At 46.4% G+C, this 18322-nt stretch overlaps 1 protein-coding gene across 1 annotated transcript in view; it reads left to right on the top strand.

Moving 5' to 3' along the window:
• The first annotated feature begins 2142 nt into the window (after window positions 1-2142).
• Window positions 2143-18322, top strand: part of LOC121547881 (ribosome-binding protein 1-like) — a 34914-nt gene continuing 18734 nt past the window's right edge. The window contains exons 1-9 of the mRNA XM_045218063.1: window positions 2143-2365; window positions 5291-5419; window positions 5658-5756; window positions 6456-7104; window positions 9812-9963; window positions 10421-10543; window positions 12273-12425; window positions 12668-12786; window positions 14022-14175. Of these exons, the coding sequence (XP_045073998.1) occupies window positions 5318-5419; window positions 5658-5756; window positions 6456-7104; window positions 9812-9963; window positions 10421-10543; window positions 12273-12425; window positions 12668-12786; window positions 14022-14175 (1551 nt within the window). The 5' untranslated portion in view covers window positions 2143-2365; window positions 5291-5317. The remainder of the gene's footprint in view (window positions 2366-5290; window positions 5420-5657; window positions 5757-6455; window positions 7105-9811; window positions 9964-10420; window positions 10544-12272; window positions 12426-12667; window positions 12787-14021; window positions 14176-18322) is intronic.

The raw sequence follows: 18322 nt of genomic DNA, 5'->3' as shown, positions 1-18322 counted from the left end.
GCTTTTGGGAGGGAGGGTGGACAATGAGCCTGTCATAGCAGATGTAAGCAATGTCCTCACACGCTCTGGCAGCTGTCATGGCTGGGATAAGTTATTTCCTCTTCTGGCGCACAGCTTCGGGATAGTCCTTGTTGAGGAAGATATGCGTTCCTCTCAAGGTAGCTTGAGAGGAATGTATGTGGAAGGCGCTCTGACGTAAAATTTGGATCAATTTGAACTTCTTCAACGAAATTATCATAAACATTAGAAAACAAATTACGGACTCCTCTTCGAATACATTACATTTTCCAGAACTCACCAGTGCTGACAACCTGGCCTGATGATTCCTGGCTGTTCCTGTCTCCAGTCCAACCTGGCCTGATGATTCCTGGCTGTTCCTGTCCCCAGTCCACCTGGTCAGGCTGCAGCTATGGACCCCTGACCTGATTTCACCACTCGTGCTAGCATGTCCCGGACCCCCCTGCTGACAAAGTAGCACATGTGCTTTTGCCTCTGCATTGCTTGCTCTTTTGGGTTTTAAGCTGGGTATCAAATCAAATCAAATCAAATCAAATTGTATTGGTCACATGCGCCGAATACAACAGGTGCAGACATTACAGTGAAATGCTTACTTACAGCCCTTAACCAACAGTGCATTTATTTTTAACAAAAAAAGTAAAAAATAAAACAACAACAAAAAAAGTGTTGAGAAAAAAAAGAGCAGAAGTAAAATAAAATAACAGTAGGGAGGCTATATATACAGGGGGGTACCGTTGCAGAGTCAATGTGCGGGGGCACCGGCTAGTTGAGGTAGTTGAGGTAATATGTACATGTGGGTAGAGCACTTTGTATCTGTAAAGCACTTTGTGACAACGGCTTTATAAAATACATTTGAATGATTGATGGCCACTTCTTGTGTAGCCTAAGTCTGGATGAGCTGCAGTGGTGTCAACGACAGCTCTAATTTCTCTCCCTCAGCATGACAGATGAAAGACAGGTTGTCAAGGTTTTCAGTTCTTATTCAGATGGTTGCCTGGAAATCAGTGGTGGAAAAAATACCCAATTGTCATACTTGAGGACAAGTAAAGATACCTTATTAGAAAATGACTCAAGTAAAAGTGAAAGTCACCCAGTAAAATACAACTTTAGTAAAAGTCTAAAAGTATTTGGTTTTAAATATACTTAAGTATCAAAAGTAAATGTAATTGCTAAAATATACTTTAGTATTAAAAGTAAAAGTAAAAGTATAAATCATTTCACATTCCTTATATTAGGCAAACCAGGCGGCACGATAAAAAAAAATATATATATATTACGGCTAGCCAGGGGCACACTCCAACACTCAGACATAATATACAAACGAAGCATTTATGTTTAGGAGATCCGCCAGATCAGAGGCAGTAGGGATGACCAGGGATGTTCTCTTGATAAGTGTGTGAATTGGACCATTTTCCTGTCTGCTAAGCATTCAAAATGTAACCAGTACTTTTGGGTGTCAGGGAAATTTATGGAGTAAAAAGTACATTATTTTCTTTAGGAATGTAGTGAAGTAAAAGTAAAAGTAGTCAAAAATATAAATAGTAAAGTAAAGCACGGATACCCTAAAAAAAACTACTTAAGTAGTACTTTAAAGTATTTTTACTTAAGTACTTTACACCACTGAGGAAACAAGGATGGGGATAATCATGGGCAACTCACCCGGGTCCCTCTGGGGAAAATAAAGTTACTCTATTATATTCACCACCACCACCACTTCAAAACTACTTCATCTGATCAGACATAGGCTACTCAAAGAGACATAGGACTGTTTTATAGTCCGATTCTCCATGGAATTCAATATCTGACTTGGAATTCTCCATCCTATCCTTTGTCGCAGAGCAAATCTACACCTCTGGAGATCTTGAAACAGACCTGCATAGCTACCTTGACATTTTTCAATTTCAGTTGCGTCCACAAAGGGGCGTGAACATAATCAGTGATGACGATTTCTACATCCTCGCAATGCGTGTCCACCCGCCACATCTGTTGTAGTTTTAAGAACGAGCTTTGACCGCTTAAACCATTACACTTCAACTAGTATTTAAACTACAACTCCCAGAAGCACATTCCACTAGCCAATTAGGAATGTTGTGGAATACCTATGTGGGACATGAGACCGGCCCGGCGCATAAAACTGGCCGGTTGTCCGGCGTCTCGCCAGCTCAAAGTGCCACGACTCCATTGAAAGAAATAGGATTCCCAGACGGACTGACTGAGAAAGAGAATTTGCGGAAATAGCAGCATATTTTACACCATATTGAAAGAAATTCAACGACAAAATCCGTGCTTCTTCAACCGCCTACAGAAGTGGTGTAGTTACATCAGCAGATAAAAATAATAAAAGAAGGTAGGAATTTTGAAGAGCTCTTGAAGTCAGACTTACTAGGTAGGTAACTTAGCTGGCTAACGTTAATGATGACCGTAGCTATTTGAAACCGGGTTAGCTAGCTTGTGATTCTTATTAGACAGCAGCTGACAATTTAGCAATTTTGTAACAATACTGTAGTAGCTAAACTAACGTAACTAGCTATGAGACTAACTAGCAAGCCAGCTAGCTAGCTTGTTGTAACCTAACCTAGTTAACGTTAATTCTCAACTCCTGAGATGTGATGAAGTTAGCTACAGAGCTATAAAAGAGAAACTCTGTAGCTAACTTTATTTTCGATTTCCAAATAAATGATGACACTTCTCCTTTTCCATTTCACACGTTATGTCAAAATATATATATATTTTTTTAGGTCACAGCGTTTAATGACAACAATTTTCAGTACTTGCTGAATGCATAATATTTGGAAGTATTTCTCACAATATTATGCCGCGTCATGTATTGTAGGGATGGGAGTCAGAGGGTTGGGGGGTAGCTAGCCCCCCTCAGTCACTGCTCTGTCCAGGGAGGGAGAGAATCCCTCTGGGATGTCCAGACAGACTTGAGCAGAGAGTTGGGGTGTTGACATTATGCCAAGCACTTGTTAGTGAATATGGGTATTTGCATAGGCGACATTCTGTAGTGGAGAGCTAGGGAATGGAAGAGCTTCTGATGGCAGAGAGAGTAGGAAGGATTGGAAAGGAATGTGGAGTAATATATTGTTTTCCTTAACGACTGAGGTTTGCATTTCTCTCTGCATGCAGTGCTTGACGTGGACTGAAATGGGTTTCGATACATTTTACATTTTACTCACTTTGGGTGCCTGTACTGTTTATATTTAGGTGCAGGAGCTCCCACAATACTTTTGAACATACAGTATATTTTATAAGAGGAACACCAGCTCAAGCAGTAGAAATCGAGGTGCCGGTACTCAGCTCTGGTGAGCTGCATGTAATGCTTTTCTTCAGAGGTAGGTGGCACCAAAAGCAGTGTGTGTTGCCTTTCCTTTCTGCAAGACAGAGGCCCCACAATCTGTTTGCTCTGTCTGTAGCCTTGCTTCCCATCCAAATGAAGAGGCTCTTGACATGACTCACTGCTTAAATTCCTCTACACACTTTGTGTAGTTTGCCAAATGGTTAATTCCACCAAGCCTTAACTTAGGCCTATAAAACATTGAGCAGTAAGGGCTATGTTAAGCTTGGGTGGCAAAGAGCATTCAAGCATAATTCATCCATTTAATTTGCCAAGCTGGGTTAAGTTTCTTCCAACATTTTGCAGTCTATAACAACTTGTCATTGAGCCCTCTTATGTAGGGAATCCCAGATACTGGGACAATACGTTAGACTCTGCTATTCAACCAGACGGCTTCTCCATATTCCAAATGGATCGAACGTCAGCTTCTGGTAAGAGTTGTTAGTGTTTCCTCATAAACAATTCCTGGTGTACCGACGACGAAAACATTGCGAGCTCCTGTTCACCCGAACTGGCGTTTCCGATGCTAAAATGCTGACCCCACTATATATCGAGGGAATTCGCGTGTGTTATCACAGCTGGGTACGTACCACCACAAGCTAACACCACTTAGCAAACTGTACAAGAGAATTTAGCCAGCAAGAATCCTCTCACCCAGAATAAGTCTTTATTGTCGCGGGTGACTTTAACCAAGCCCGTCAAACTAATTTCCCCAAAATATCACCAATGTTTATCCTGCCCCACAAGAGGATCCAGTGTGCTTGACCATGTATACACAAACATCTGTGACGCATACAAAGCCATCCCTCTCCCCCACTTCGGCCAATCAGATCACGTCTCTGTTCATACTCCCCTGCCTACAAGCAGCAACGGAGATATCTGTACAATGCTGAGAGCCCGTACTGCAGCGTTCAACGTCAGCAGAACGAACCCAGATGACTTGGTGGCGTGCGACGGGTACAAGGCAAGCAGGTACGAGCTCCGCAAATCCATTAGGGATGCGACAAGACTCAACTTGAATTGATGTTCGACAACTCAGAATCGCGTCGCATGTGGCAAGGACTACAGACTACAAAGGCAGATCTAGCTGTGCAGTGCCCACCGACGCCTGCCTCCCAGATGAGCTCAACACATGCTAAGCTCGCTTTGAGGCAGACAATTCCCGAGCGATCCAGGAAGACTCTCGCTGCTCTGGTTGAACAGGTGCTTTCGCACTCCAAGGCTGACGTTAGGAAAACTCTTGAGTGAAAACTCACAAAGCCGCCAGCCAAGATGGCATCCCTGGCCGCGTCCTCTGTGTTTGCTGACCAACTGGCGGGCGTCTTATCGGACATTCTCAACCTGTAGTCCCCACCTGCTTTAAGGAGACCACCATCATCCCAGGGCCCAAGGAAAACAAGGTGACATGCCCGAATGACTATCGCCCCATCGCGCTCACCTCCGTCATCATGAAGTGCTTCAAGAGGCTGGTCATGGCCCACATCAAGGCCACCATACCAGGCACACTGGACCCACTCTACTGCCTTGCTCAGTAATCAGTTTATTACTACTGCCAGAGCCAGCTAGGCCTAAAAGTTGTAACTCAAAGAAGATTCAAAGTCAGAGCTCGGCTGTATCTCTTTGAAATGGTCCCGCAAGTACACCCCCCTGGACTGAGGCGCAAGTACACCCCCCTGGACTGAGGCGCAAGTACACCCCCTGGACAGGACGCTGGTCTGTCAGAGGGCCTTGCCCTCAACCCATCTCCTTAATGCGGAGGGCCAAAAGGCGATGCATCAGCTCCCATTTTTAGAGTATTTGGTATGTCTCGACCAGAGATAGAACCCTCAACCTTCCAATCTCAGGGTGGACACACTAACCACTGGGCTACGGATTTAAAAATAAAGGTTAAATACAATTCTGATTTAATTTCTGTTTTTCTCCTCCATCCAACAGGACAGCTAACCTGCCATAGTGGTCATCATGGATCTGTATGACCCTCAGACGCTGGGCATCATGGTATTTGGAGGCTTCATGGTCATCTCAGCCCTCGGTATCGTTCTGGTCTCCACCTTCTCCATGAAGGTAGGCTAACTGTTGTTGGTAATGATAATGTATGCCATTTTAGCAGACGCTTTTATCCAAAGCGACTAATTCACGCGTGCATTACATTTTTCGAATGGGTGGGCCCCAGCGGGAATCGAACCCACAACGCTGGCATTGCAAGTACCGTTCTCTACCAACTGAGCCACACTGTTGTTGTTGTTGTTGGGGTGATAATGTCTTATGTGAACGGTTGTATGTTGTCTCCTTCTCCATGAAGGAGACCTCGTATGAGGAGGCCCTGGCCAAGCAGCGCAGAGAGTTGGGTAAGATGGCGCCTCCAGGACAGCTGACCAAGAAGGACAAGAAGAAGGAGAAGGTAAGATGAGAACTTACCTCTACCTAAATGTTGACGAGGAGTATGACACGTCTCCTCTCTAACACCCAAGGAAGCTCCGACTCGAACTCCCACTAGACCGTTCTGTAGGTGTTTAGAATGTCAAAATAAGTTTGTTACTCACAAAATATTGAGTTTCGATGAGAAACTATCTTCATTTACTCCCGTTACCGGCTGGTGTGTCCAAAAAAAAGGTTTAAATATCCATTTAGAAGCAGCTCCAATGTAAACCACTCATTATTGCTGCGCACAGGTCTCAAGTCTATAACCGCTCAAGAGATTGTCAATAGCGTCTCGCCGGGGCTGCCGGGCTGCGTGCTACACGACTGCTTATAACTAGAAGTTAACGATCGAAGATGTGTCAAATAAATGATATCCAGCTCAGGACTCCAGCTTATGCATTTGTTTGCTAACTTGCTAGCTGGATTTCAAGATTGAGCTTCTTGGTTACAGAAGAGACATTCAGTCACTTCCTGCATCAAGATGTATGTTGCCTAAAATTATTTTTTGTGCACTTCCTGTAATACTGTATTCCCTGGTATGGTACAGAAACGGTATGACCGTATGAAAATCTGAATACCGATAATGGGGCATGTGTTTTAATGCACATACTGTAGCACATTGTGATTGTTGGATAATAAAAAGTAATACTAAATTAAATGTATTCTTATTATCATTAAGGCGTCTGAGAAGAAGAACCGGGGTAAGAAGAAGGAAGACCAGCCCAATGAGAAGCTGCCAGAATCAGAACGAGAGGATGTCCCAGTGGCCGAGCCTGAACTAACCCCAGAACCATTTGCTGCTTCTGCTCCCGAACCAATCCCTGCCCCTGCCCCTGCTCCCACCGCTGTAGAGGCGTCACTTGCCCCAAAGAAGAAGAAGGAGAAGAAGATGGCTAAGGTAGAGCCAGCCCTGGCTGCTCCTGCCCCAGCCCCCATGGCCCCCTCCAAGCCTGCTCCTGCCCCCATGGCCCCCTCCAAGCCTGCTCCTGCCCCCATGGCCCCCTCCAAGCCTGCTCCTGCCCCCATGGCCCCCTCCAAGACTGCCCCCATGGCCCCCTCCAAGACTGCCCCCATGGCCCCCTCCAAGACTGCCCCCATGGCCCCCTCCAAAACTGCCCCCTCCAAGACTGCCCCAGCCCCCATGGCCCCCTCCAAGCCTGCTCCTGCCCCAGCCCCCATGGCCCCCTCCAAGCCTGCCCCAGTCCTGGTGGCTGTCAACAAGGAGGTCCCTGTGATGGCAGTGCCCCCGGTGGGCTCCCAGCAGACTGTAGCCAAGGCACAGGATCCTTCCAAGAAGAAGGCATCCTCCAAGAAGAAGGCTGAGCCTGGTAAGGAATTTTGTCTATTTTCAATTCATTTCAATCATTTTACATCCTAGTTATTATGTCCCATAACTAGAGCAGCACAACTGTTGATAATACAGCATATGTAGGTTCCATTTCTAACTGCTAGACTATTGGTATAATTTTTGGATTGAAAATTGAATATGATTTATTTACTCTAAATAAGTTGTTTAGTGTTTATCTAGGATTATAAACTGTGTGGTTCGAGCCCTGAATGCTGATTGGCTGAAAGGCCGTGGTATATCAGACCGTATGACAAAACCTTTATTTTTACTGCTCTAATTACGTTGGTAACCAGTTTATAATAGCAATAAGGCACCTCGGGGTGTTTGTGATATATGGCCAATATACCACGGCTAAGGGCTGTATCAAGGCACTCCGCATTGCGTCGTGCATAAGAACAGCCCTTTAGCTGTGGTATATTGGTCATATATCACACCCCCTCAGGCCTTATTGCTTAATTGTATAATATAGTCTGTATCCTAATCCTATCTGCAGAGAGCCGTATGCTCTACACTGCAGAACATAGCTTAGCTGTTTTCTCATTACGGTGAAGTAGTCTGCTAGTATTATGAACAGTCTATAAATGTTTAAGGTTACATGTTCATATAGTAAATACTTTATTTTTATTTTTTTTATTGACCGTTTTTATATTTAGTCTGGAAATGAGAATCTTGCAAATGTATAGTCTGTTCAGTCTCTGTCTGTAGTTGTACATTTCAAGATGCCATTCTTCCTTCTATGGGTCATGTTGTGTGACACAGGGATTGAGGAAACTGCTAGTCAGGATGTTACAAAATATCTCTCTATGTTTGAATGGATGGCAGGAACTACTTTAGCCATAACACAAGCACTACTGTAGGACTTCTTCTATGGTGCATTTCCTTCTAGACTTACCCCCCCCACACCAAGGTGCCACCAGTGTTTTATGTTAATGTCAGCTCTAGTGTAATTGTCTTTCCATCATGCGTGTGACACACTAATGACTTGTGGCTAGCAGAATCAACAACCTCTGCATCATTCAAGATGGTTGCTTTGTGAGAAGTTACAATTCAGTTGGCCATTTTGTTATGTAAAAGCTGAGGGCTATAGAACAAAGCAGGATCAATGCGTTAGCCAGATAACTTCTCTAAATATTCTGAAATAACGTTTTATTGACTCAACAACCAAAAAAACACATATCTAAGTTTAGATTTCTTAATGAACCAGAAAATCAGCAGTTATTTCTGGTTGTTTATCAAAGTTAGCTGGCTAACTCATTGATCCTGCTTTGTAGTATTCCCCTCTGGTCCGCTGGAGCCATGGCCCAGTGAGACACGGAAACAGAAAAGTCTGAGCCTTTTGAGTAAAGCACTGGGGTAAATCGTCAGTGGAAATGTGCCACTACTGCAACGATGACAAACTGTCTGAGGTGTGTGTGTGTGTGTGTGTGTGTGTGTGCCCTTGTGCACAGCACTGGCGACGTTGTTAGCTGACATAGCCTCTCAGTAACTCAGACAGTAGGCGTTACCAAAGCCTTGTTTCAGCAAGGAGCAACAAAGTCAAAGTTTCATCACGTTGTAAAAGTCCATGTTACCCCGGGACACGTTGTAAAAGTACATGTTACCCCGGGAAACGGACTCAACCGCATGAATGCACGGCCGACCCGTCTTTCAGTCAGCTGTTCGTTATTTTATTTGTTATAAACAGTTATGACAGTTAATTTATTTTAATGACGGTCCTCATCCATAATTGTCGGTTACACGATTATACAGTAATTGTGCCAGCCCTAGTGCCTGACCCAGCTCTGGCCTGCAGGCAGTGCAGGAAGTTCCCTCCCCCTGTTACTAACCCAGCTCTAACCTGCAGGCAGTGCAGGAAGTTCCCTCCCCCTGTTACTAACCCAGCTCTAGCCTGCAGGCAGTGCAGGAAGTTCCCTCCCCCTGTTACTAACCCAGCTGTAGCCTGCAGGCAGTGCAGGAAGTTCCCTCCCCCTGTTACTAACCCAGCTCTAGCCTACAGACACCTAAATTCTGCCAACATTGGTGAGAGCTGTTTTTCAGTAAGGAAATGGGGAAGGATGTCAGGTCTGTCTTCATTGTTTTAGGACTTAGGCTTAATGTGTGTTTTCATTGGTGGTAAGAGAATGTGATGATGATGTCTTCTCCTTGGCTGTAGCAGCAGCTGACCTGTAAGAACATGTGTATCCCCATTTCTCTCTCTCTCTCTCTCTCTCGTCTCTCTCTCTCTCTCTCTCTCTCTCTCTCCCTCAATTTTTTCTCGCTCTCTTTCGCTCTCTCTCCCCCTCTTTTTCTCGCTCTCGCTCTCTCTCCCCCTCTTTCTCTCTCTCTCTCTCTCTCTCGCTCTCTCGCTCTCTCGCTCTCTCGCTCTCTCGCTCTCTCGCTCTCTCTCTCTCTCTCTCTCTCGCTCTCTCTGTCTCTCTGTCTCTCTGTCTCTCTGCTCTCTCTCTCTCTTTCTCTCTCTCTCTCTGCTCTCTCTCGTCTCTCTGTCTCTCTCTCTCTCTCTCTCTCTCTCTCTCTCTCTCTGTCTCTCTCTGTCTCTCTCTGTCTCTCTGTCTCTCTGTCTCTCTGTCTCTCTGTCTCTCTGTCTCTCTCTGTCTCTCTCTCTCTCTCTCTCTCTCTCTCTCTGTCTCTCTGTCTCTCTGTCTCTCTGTCTCTCTGTCTCTCTCTGTCTCTCTCTCGTCTCTCTCTAGTGGTGGAGTCTGGTGTGGATTCCCCCCTGTACCTGCCCTATCAGGCCCTGGTCTCTACTGTAAGCAGTATGGTCTTCAGGCAGGGAGAGGCCCAGCGCCTTCTAGACATCCTCTCTGACAAGGCTGGCATCATACAAGACACCTGGCACATGGTAGGACCGTGGGTGTGGGGGGATTATATGACCCGGGATGGGAGATACCACTGTGCGGTTGAAGGGGTGTTGACACATGTCAGGCTTGGAGTGGCGGGTAGGGAATCTGGCAGGACACCTGGCACATGGTACAATCCGGTCGGAACTGGGAGACGTCTTTCAAAGGGGTTGGAGCTGGGGTGGTATGGGACGGGACACAAACACATTGTCGGCGGCAGGTAGCCTAACGGTTAAGAGCGTTGGGCCATTAACCGAAAGTTTGCTGGTTGCGAATCTCTGAGCCGACTAGGTGAAAAATCAGTCTGTGCCTTTGAGCAAGGCACTTAACCCTAATTTGCATCTGCTAAATGACTAAAATACTGTATAAATGCATGAGCAGGGGGGGTCATTGGTCAGACAGACTCTCACACTGCAGATGCTGATGCTTATGGTGACACTGTGTGTGTGTGCTACTCAGGCTACTCAGAAGGGCGACCCGGTGGCTATGATGAAGAGACAGTTGGAGGAGAATCAGAAACAGCTGGCCAATCAGCAGGAGGATGCTACTGCAGCCAAAAACAGACTCAGAGAAATCAGCAGGGTAACACACACACACACACACACACACACACACACACACACACACACACCACACACACACCACACACACACTGAGCAAGGGGACGCCACAACCGCCAAGAACATACTCTGAGAACTCAGCAGGGGAACACACAGACACAAAGGTAAAACACACACTTACACACATTGAGAATATCTCTGAAAGACTGCTTATTTAGCCACATACAATAGAACTCCCCATGGATGAGTTGGACCACTCTCTCTCTATAGGAGCTGTCTGACAGTGTGGTGTCTCTCTCTCTATAGGAGCTGTCTGACAGTGTGGTGTCTCTCTCTATAGGAGCTGTCTGACAGTGTGGTGTCTCTCTCTATAGGAGCTGTCTGACAGTGTGGTCTCTCTCTCTATAGGAGCTGTCTGACAGTGTGGTGTCTCTATAGGAGCTGTCTGACAGTGTGGTGTCTCTCTCTCTATAGGAGCTGTCTGACAGTGTGGTGTCTCTCTCTCTATAGGAGCTGTCTGACAGTGTGGTGTCTCTCTTTCTATAGGAGCTGTCTGACAGTGTGGTGTCTCTCTCTATAGGAGCTGTCTGACAGTGTGGTGTCTCTCTCTATAGGAGCTGTCTGACAGTGTGGTGTCTCTCTCTATAGGAGCTGTCTGACAGTGTGGTGTCTCTCTCTCTATAGGAGCTGTCTGACAGTGTGGTGTCTCTCTCTATAGGAGCTGTCTGACAGTGTGGTGTCTCTTTCTCTATAGGAGCTGTCTGACAGTGTGGTGTCTCTCTCTATAGGAGCTGTCTGACAGTGTGGTCTCTCTCTATAGGAGATGTCTGACAGTGTGGTGTCTCTCTCTATAGGAGCTGTCTGACAGTGTGGTGTCTCTCTCTATAGGAGCTGTCTGACAGTGTGGTGTCTCTCTCTATAGGAGCTGTCTGACAGTGTGGTGTCTCTCTCTCTCTCTCTATAGGAGCTGTCTGACAGTGTGGTGTCTCTCTCTATAGGAGCTGTCTGACAGTGTGGTGTCTCTCTCTATAGGAGCTGTCTGACACTGTGGTCTCTCTCTCTATAGGAGCTGTCTGACAGTGTGGTGTCTCTCTCTATAGGAGCTGTCTGACAGTGTGGTGTCTCTCTATAGGAGCTGTCTGACAGTGTGGTGTCTCTCTCTATAGGAGCTGTCTGACAGTGTGGTGTCTCTCTCTATAGGAGCTGTCTGACAGTGTGGTGTCTCTCTATAGGAGCTGTCTGACAGTGTGGTGTCTCTCTATAGGAGCTGTCTGACAGTGTGGTGTCTCTCTCTATAGGAGCTGTCTGACAGTGTGGTGTCTCTCTCTATAGGAGCTGTCTGACAGTGTGGTGTCTCTCTCTATAGGAGCTGTCTGACAGTGTGGTGTCTCTCTCTATAGGAGCTGTCTGACAGTGTGGTGTCTCTCTCTATAGGAGCTGTCTGACAGTGTGGTGTCTCTCTCTATAGGAGCTGTCTGACAGTGTGGTGTCTCTCTCTATAGGAGCTGTCTGACAGTGTGGTGTCTCTCTCTATAGGAGCTGTCTGACAGTGTGGTGTCTCTCTCTTTCTATAGGAGCTGTCTGACAGTGTGGTGTCTCTCTCTATAGGAGCTGTCTGACAGTGTGGTGTCTCTTTCTCTATAGGAGCTGTCTGACAGTGTGGTGTCTCTTTCTCTATAGGAGCTGTCTGACAGTATGGTGTCTCTCTATAGGAGCTGTCTGACAGTGTGGCGTCTCTCTCCTCTTTATAGGAGCTGTTGGCTGAGAAGTCGAAGGTGGCCAGTGTGGAGACCAGGTTGAGTTCCCAGCTCTCGTCCAGGGAGCAGGAGATGATTGCCCTGCAGGCTCGTATGCAGGCCTCCTACCAGGACCACGTAGCCCAGACACAGAAACTCAACGCCAAGGTACTGATGTACATGAGAATAGGACCAGGACAGTCTGTCCGTGTCGGCCTCTGTCCGTGTCGGCCTCTGTCCGTGTCGGCCTCTGTCCGTGTCGGCCTCTGTCCGTGTCGGCCTCTGTCCGTGTCGGCCTCTGTGCCTTTCTCTCAGTTGAATTGAATGTGCTTTATTGGATTTAAATTAATTATGTAAAGATTGCCACAGCATTCAAAAAGTAAGTCCAAAGTGAAATCCCCTCCTCTCAGGTCCTCGGTCTTCAGGAGCAGTTGGAGTCTGGTCCCACCGCCCAGCTGGCTCGTCTGCAGCAAGAGAACTCTATTCTCAGAGACGCCCTGAACCAGGCCACCAGCCAGGCAGAGAGCAAGTAGGTGTCTGCTCCTACCCTAAACCCTAACCCCTAACCCTGAACCAGGCCACCAGCCAGGCAGAGAGCAAGTAGGTGTCTGCACCTACCCTAAACCGTAACCTCTAACCCTAAACCAGGCTACCAGCCAGGCAGAGAGCAAGTAGGTGTCTTCTCCTACCCTGAACCCTAACCCCTGAACCAGGCCACCAGCCAGACAGCAAGTAGGTGGCTCTCCCTGTCCTTTGTCTCAGCCCCTAAACGTTTTAGCATTTGCCACTATGAAGAATACGTTTCAGAATAAGCCAGAATCTGGTGTTTTGAGAGTGGAAATGGAACTGCAGATCAAATGCATTATGTTCTAGGTCTAGGATTACTAGGGTGAAGCCTACTGTGGGTTGAGGTATCTACTGTGAAGTCTACTGTGGGTTGAGGTGTCTACTGTGAAGTCTACTGTGGGTTGAGGTATCTACTGTGAAGTCTACTGTGGGTTGAGGTGTCTACTGTGAAGTCTACTGTGGGTTGAGGTGTCTACTGTGAAGTCTACTGTGGGTTGAGGTGTCTACTGTGAAGTCTACTGTGGGTTGAGGTATCTACTGTGAAGTCTACTGTGGGTTGAGGTGTCTACTGTGGGTTGAGGTATCTACTGTGAAGTCTACTGTGGGTTGAGGTGTCTACTGTGAAGTCTACTGTGGGTTGAGGTATCTACTGTGGGTTGAGGTATCTACTGTGGGTTGAGGTATCTACTGTGAAGTCTACTGTGGGTTGAGGTGTCTACTGTGAAGTCTACTGTGGGTTGAGGTGTCTACTGTGAAGTCTATTGTGGGTTGAGGTGTCTACTGTGAAGTCTACTGTGGGTTGAGGTATCTACTGTGAAGTCTACTGTGGGTTGAGGTGTCTACTGTGGGTTGAGGTATCTACTGTGAAGTCTACTGTGGGTTGAGGGGTCTACTGTGAAGTCTACTGTGGGTTGAGGTGTCTACTGTGAAGTCTACTGTGGGTTGAGGTGTCTACTGTGGGTTGAGGTATCTACTCATCTCTTCCCACTGTGCGAAAAACAAAACAATACCTGCACTTGTCTTTTTTCCTAGTAGCACTGACTTTTCTGATAAATACTTTATTGAGGGAAAATGTACTTGCTACTACTGTGATATGTGTTGTCTCACCTATATATCTTAAGATGAATGCACTAACTCTTCGTTGCTCTGAGTAAGAGCATCTGCTAAATGACTCAAATGTAAAATGTCTCTTCTCAGACAGAATGCAGAGCTGACCAAGCTGAGACAGGACTGTGCCAGACTAACCAAGGAGCTGGGGGAGAAGAGCGAGAGCCTTCAGGCTGATGAGAACATCAAGAGAGGGCTGGAGGCTAAGGTGTCTTCTGTAGAGAAACAACTGTCTTTACTACAGGTAGGACTGGTGTCTCCTGTAGAGAAACAACTGTCTTTACTACAGGTAGGACTGGTGTCTCCTGTAGAGAAACAACTGTCTTTACTACAGGTAGGACTGGTGTCTCCTGTAGAGAAACAACTGTCTTTACTACAGGTAGGACTGGTGTCTCCTGTAGAGAAACAACTGTCTTTACTACAGGTAGGACTGGTGTCTTCTGTAGAGAAACAACTGTCTTTACTACAGGTAGGACTGGTGTCTTCTGTAGAGAAACAACTGTCTTTACTACAGGTAGGACTGGTGTCTTCTGTAGAGAAACAACTGTCTTTACTACAGGTAGGACTGGTGTCTTCTGTAGAGAACCAACTGTCTTTACTACAGGCAGGACTGGTGTCTTCTGTAGAGAAAACTGTCTTTACTACAGGTAGGACTGGTGTCTCCTGTAGAGAAACAACTGTCTTTACAACAGGCAGGACTGGTGTCTCCTGTAGAAAAAACTGTCTTTACTACAGGTAGGACTGGTGTCTCCTGTAGAGAAAACTGTCTTTACAACAGGCAGGACTGGTGTCTCCTGTAGAGAAAACTGTCTTTACAACAGGCAGGACTGGTGTCTCCTGTAGAAAAAACTGTCTTTACTACAGGTAGGACTGGTGTCTTCTGTAGAGAAACAACTGTCTTTACAACCGGCAGGACTGGTGTCTCCTGTAGAGAAAACTGTCTTTACAACAGGCAGGACTGGTGTCTCCTGTAGAGAAACAACTGTCTTTACTACAGGCAGGACTGGTGTCTCCTGTAGAGAAACAACTGTCTTTACTACAGGCAGGACTGGTGTCTCCTGTAGAGAAACAACTGTCTTTACTACAGGCAGGACTGGTGTCTTCTGTAGAGAAACAACTGTCTTTACTACAGGCAGGACTGGTGTCTTCTGTAGAGAAACAACTGTCTTTACAACAGGCAGGACTGGTGTCTCCTGTAGAGAAAACTGTCTTTACTACAGGCAGGACTGGTGTCTTCTGTAGAGAAACAACTGTCTTTACAACAGGCAGGACTGGTGTCTCCTGTAGAGAAAACTGTCTTTACAACAGGCAGGACTGGTGTCTCCTGTAGAGAAACAACTGTCTTTACTACAGGCAGGACTGGTGTCTCCTGTAGAGAAACAACTGTCTTTACTACAGGCAGGACTGGTGTCTCCTGTAGAGAAACAACTGTCTTTACTACAGGCAGGACTGGTGTCTTCTGTAGAGAAACAACTGTCTTTACAACAGGCAGGACTGGTGTCTCCTGTAGAGAAAACTGTCTTTACAACAGGCAGGACTGGTGTCTCCTGTAGAGAAACAACTGTCTTTACTACAGGCAGGACTGGTGTCTTCTGTAGAGAAACAACTGTCTTTACTACAGGCAGGACTGGTGTCTCCTGTAGAGAAAACTGTCTTTACTACAGGCAGGACTGGTGTCTTCTGTAGAGAAACAACTGTCTTTACTACAGGCAGGACTGGTGTCTTCTGTAGAGAAACAACTGTCTTTACAACAGGCAGGACTGGTGTCTCCTGTAGAGAAAACTGTCTTTACTACAGGCAGGACTGGTGTCTTCTGTAGAGAAACAACTGTCTTTACTACAGGCAGGACTGGTGTCTTCTGTAGAGAAACAACTGTCTTTACAACAGGCAGGACTGGTGTCTCCTGTAGAGAAAACTGTCTTTACTACAGGCAGGACTGGTGTCTTCTGTAGAGAAACAACTGTCTTTACAACAGGCAGGACTGGTGTCTCCTGTAGAGAAAACTGTCTTTACAACAGGCAGGACTGGTGTCTCCTGTAGAGAAAACTGTCTTTACTACAGGCAGGACTTGTGTCTCCTGTAGAGAAAACTGTCTTTACTACAGGTAGGACTGGTGTCTCCTGTAGAGAAAACTGTCTTTACTACAGGCAGGACTGGTGTCTCCTGTAGAGAAAACTGTCTTTACTACAGGCAGGACTGGTGTCTTCTGTAGAGAAACAACTGTCTTTACTACAGGCAGGACTGGTGTCTCCTGTAGAGAAAACTGTCTTTACTACAGGCAGGACTGGTGTCTTCTGTAGAGAAACAACTGTCTTTACAACAGGCAGGACTGGTGTCTCCTGTAGAGAAAACTGTCTTTACAACAGGCAGGACTGGTGTCTCCTGTAGAGAAAACTGTCTTTACAACAGGCAGGACTGGTGTCTCCTGTAGAGAAAACTGTCTTTACTACAGGCAGGACTGGTGTCTTCTGTAGAGAAACAACTGTCTTTACTACAGGCAGGACTGGTGTCTTCTGTAGAGAAACAACTGTCTTTACAACAGGCAGGACTGGTGTCTCCTGTAGAGAAAACTGTCTTTACTACAGGCAGGACTGGTGTCTTCTGTAGAGAAACAACTGTCTTTACAACAGGCAGGACTGGTGTCTCCTGTAGAGAAAACTGTCTTTACAACAGGCAGGACTGGTGTCTCCTGTAGAGAAAACTGTCTTTACAACAGGCAGGACTTGTGTCTCCTGTAGAGAAAACTGTCTTTACTACAGGTAGGACTGGTGTCTCCTGTAGAGAAAACTGTCTTTACTACAGGCAGGACTGGTGTCTTCTGTAGAGAAACAACTGTCTTTACTACAGGCAGGACTGGTGACTCCTGTAGAGAAACAACTGTCTTTACAACAGGCAGGACTGGTGTCTCCTGTAGAGAAAACTGTCTTTACTACAGGCAGGACTGGTGTCTTCTGTAGAGAAACAACTGTCTTTACTACAGGCAGGACTGGTGTCTCCTGTAGAGAAAACTGTCTTTACTACAGGCAGGACTGGTGTCTCCTGTAGAGAAACAACTGTCTTTACTACAGGCAGGACTGGTGTCTTCTGTAGAGAAACAACTGTCTTTACTACAGGCAGGACTGGTGTCTCCTGTAGAGAAAACTGTCTTTACTACAGGCAGGACTGGTGTCTTCTGTAGAGAAACAACTGTCTTTACTACAGGCAGGACTGGTGTCTTCTGTAGAGAAACAACTGTCTTTACTACAGGCAGGACTGGTGTCTTCTGTAGAGAAACAACTGTCTTTACTACAGGCAGGACTGGTGTCTCCTGTAGAGAAACAACTGTCTTTACTACAGGCAGGACTGGTGTCTTCTGTAGAGAAACAACTGTCTTTACTACAGGCAGGACTGGTGTCTTCTGTAGAGAAACAACTGTCTTTACTACAGGCAGGACTGGTGTCTCCTGTAGAGAAACAACTGTCTTTACTACAGGCAGGACTGGTGTCTCCTGTAGAGAAACAACTGTCTTTACTACAGGCAGGACTGGTGTCTCCTGTAGAGAGAACTGTCTTTACTACAGGCAGGACTGGTGTCTCCTGTAGAGAAACAACTGTCTTTACTACAGGCAGGACTGGTGTCTCCTGTAGAGAAACAACTGTCTTTACTACAGGCAGGACTGGTGTCTCCTGTAGAGAAAACTGTCTTTACTACAGGCAGGACTGGTGTCTCCTGTAGAGAAAACTGTCTTTACTACAGGCAGGACTGGTGTCTCCTGTAGAGAAACAACTGTCTTTACTACAGGCAGGACTGGTGTCTCCTGTAGAGAAAACTGTCTTTACTACAGGCAGGACTGGTGTCTCCTGTAGAGAAACAACTGTCTTTACTACAGGCAGGACTGGTGTCTCCTGTAGAGAAAACTGTCTTTACTACAGGCAGGACTGGTGTCTCCTGTAGAGAAACAACTGTCTTTACTACAGGCAGGACTGGAGAGAGCACACACACGGTCAGACTGATAACAACATCTGGAGAGTGGGCTGGAGGCTGGCAGTTTGCTGAGAGCCTCGTCTGGTCCCCCCAAGGCACTGCATCGCAGTGCTAACTGTGCCACTAGAGATCCTGGTTCGAATCCAGGCTCTGTCGCCGCCGGCCACGACCGGGAGACTCATGGGCGGCGCAGGGTAGGGGAGGGAATGGCCGGCAGGGATGTAGCTCAGTTGATAGAGCATGGCGTTTGCAACGCCAGGGTTGTGGGTTCGATTCCCACGGGGGGCCAGTATAAAAAAAAAATGTATTCACTAACTGTAAGTCGCTCTGGATAAGAGCGTCTGCTAAATGACTAAAATGTATGTAAATGTAAAATGAGGGCTGGAGTCTAAACTACTCCAATTCTGTGACTCTCAATTGATCACCCT

This window comes from Coregonus clupeaformis, unplaced genomic scaffold, assembly GCF_020615455.1.
Source record: "Coregonus clupeaformis isolate EN_2021a unplaced genomic scaffold, ASM2061545v1 scaf1340, whole genome shotgun sequence".
Lineage (NCBI taxonomy): Eukaryota > Metazoa > Chordata > Actinopteri > Salmoniformes > Salmonidae > Coregonus > Coregonus clupeaformis.
This window is presented reverse-complemented; position numbering and strand designations above follow the sequence as displayed.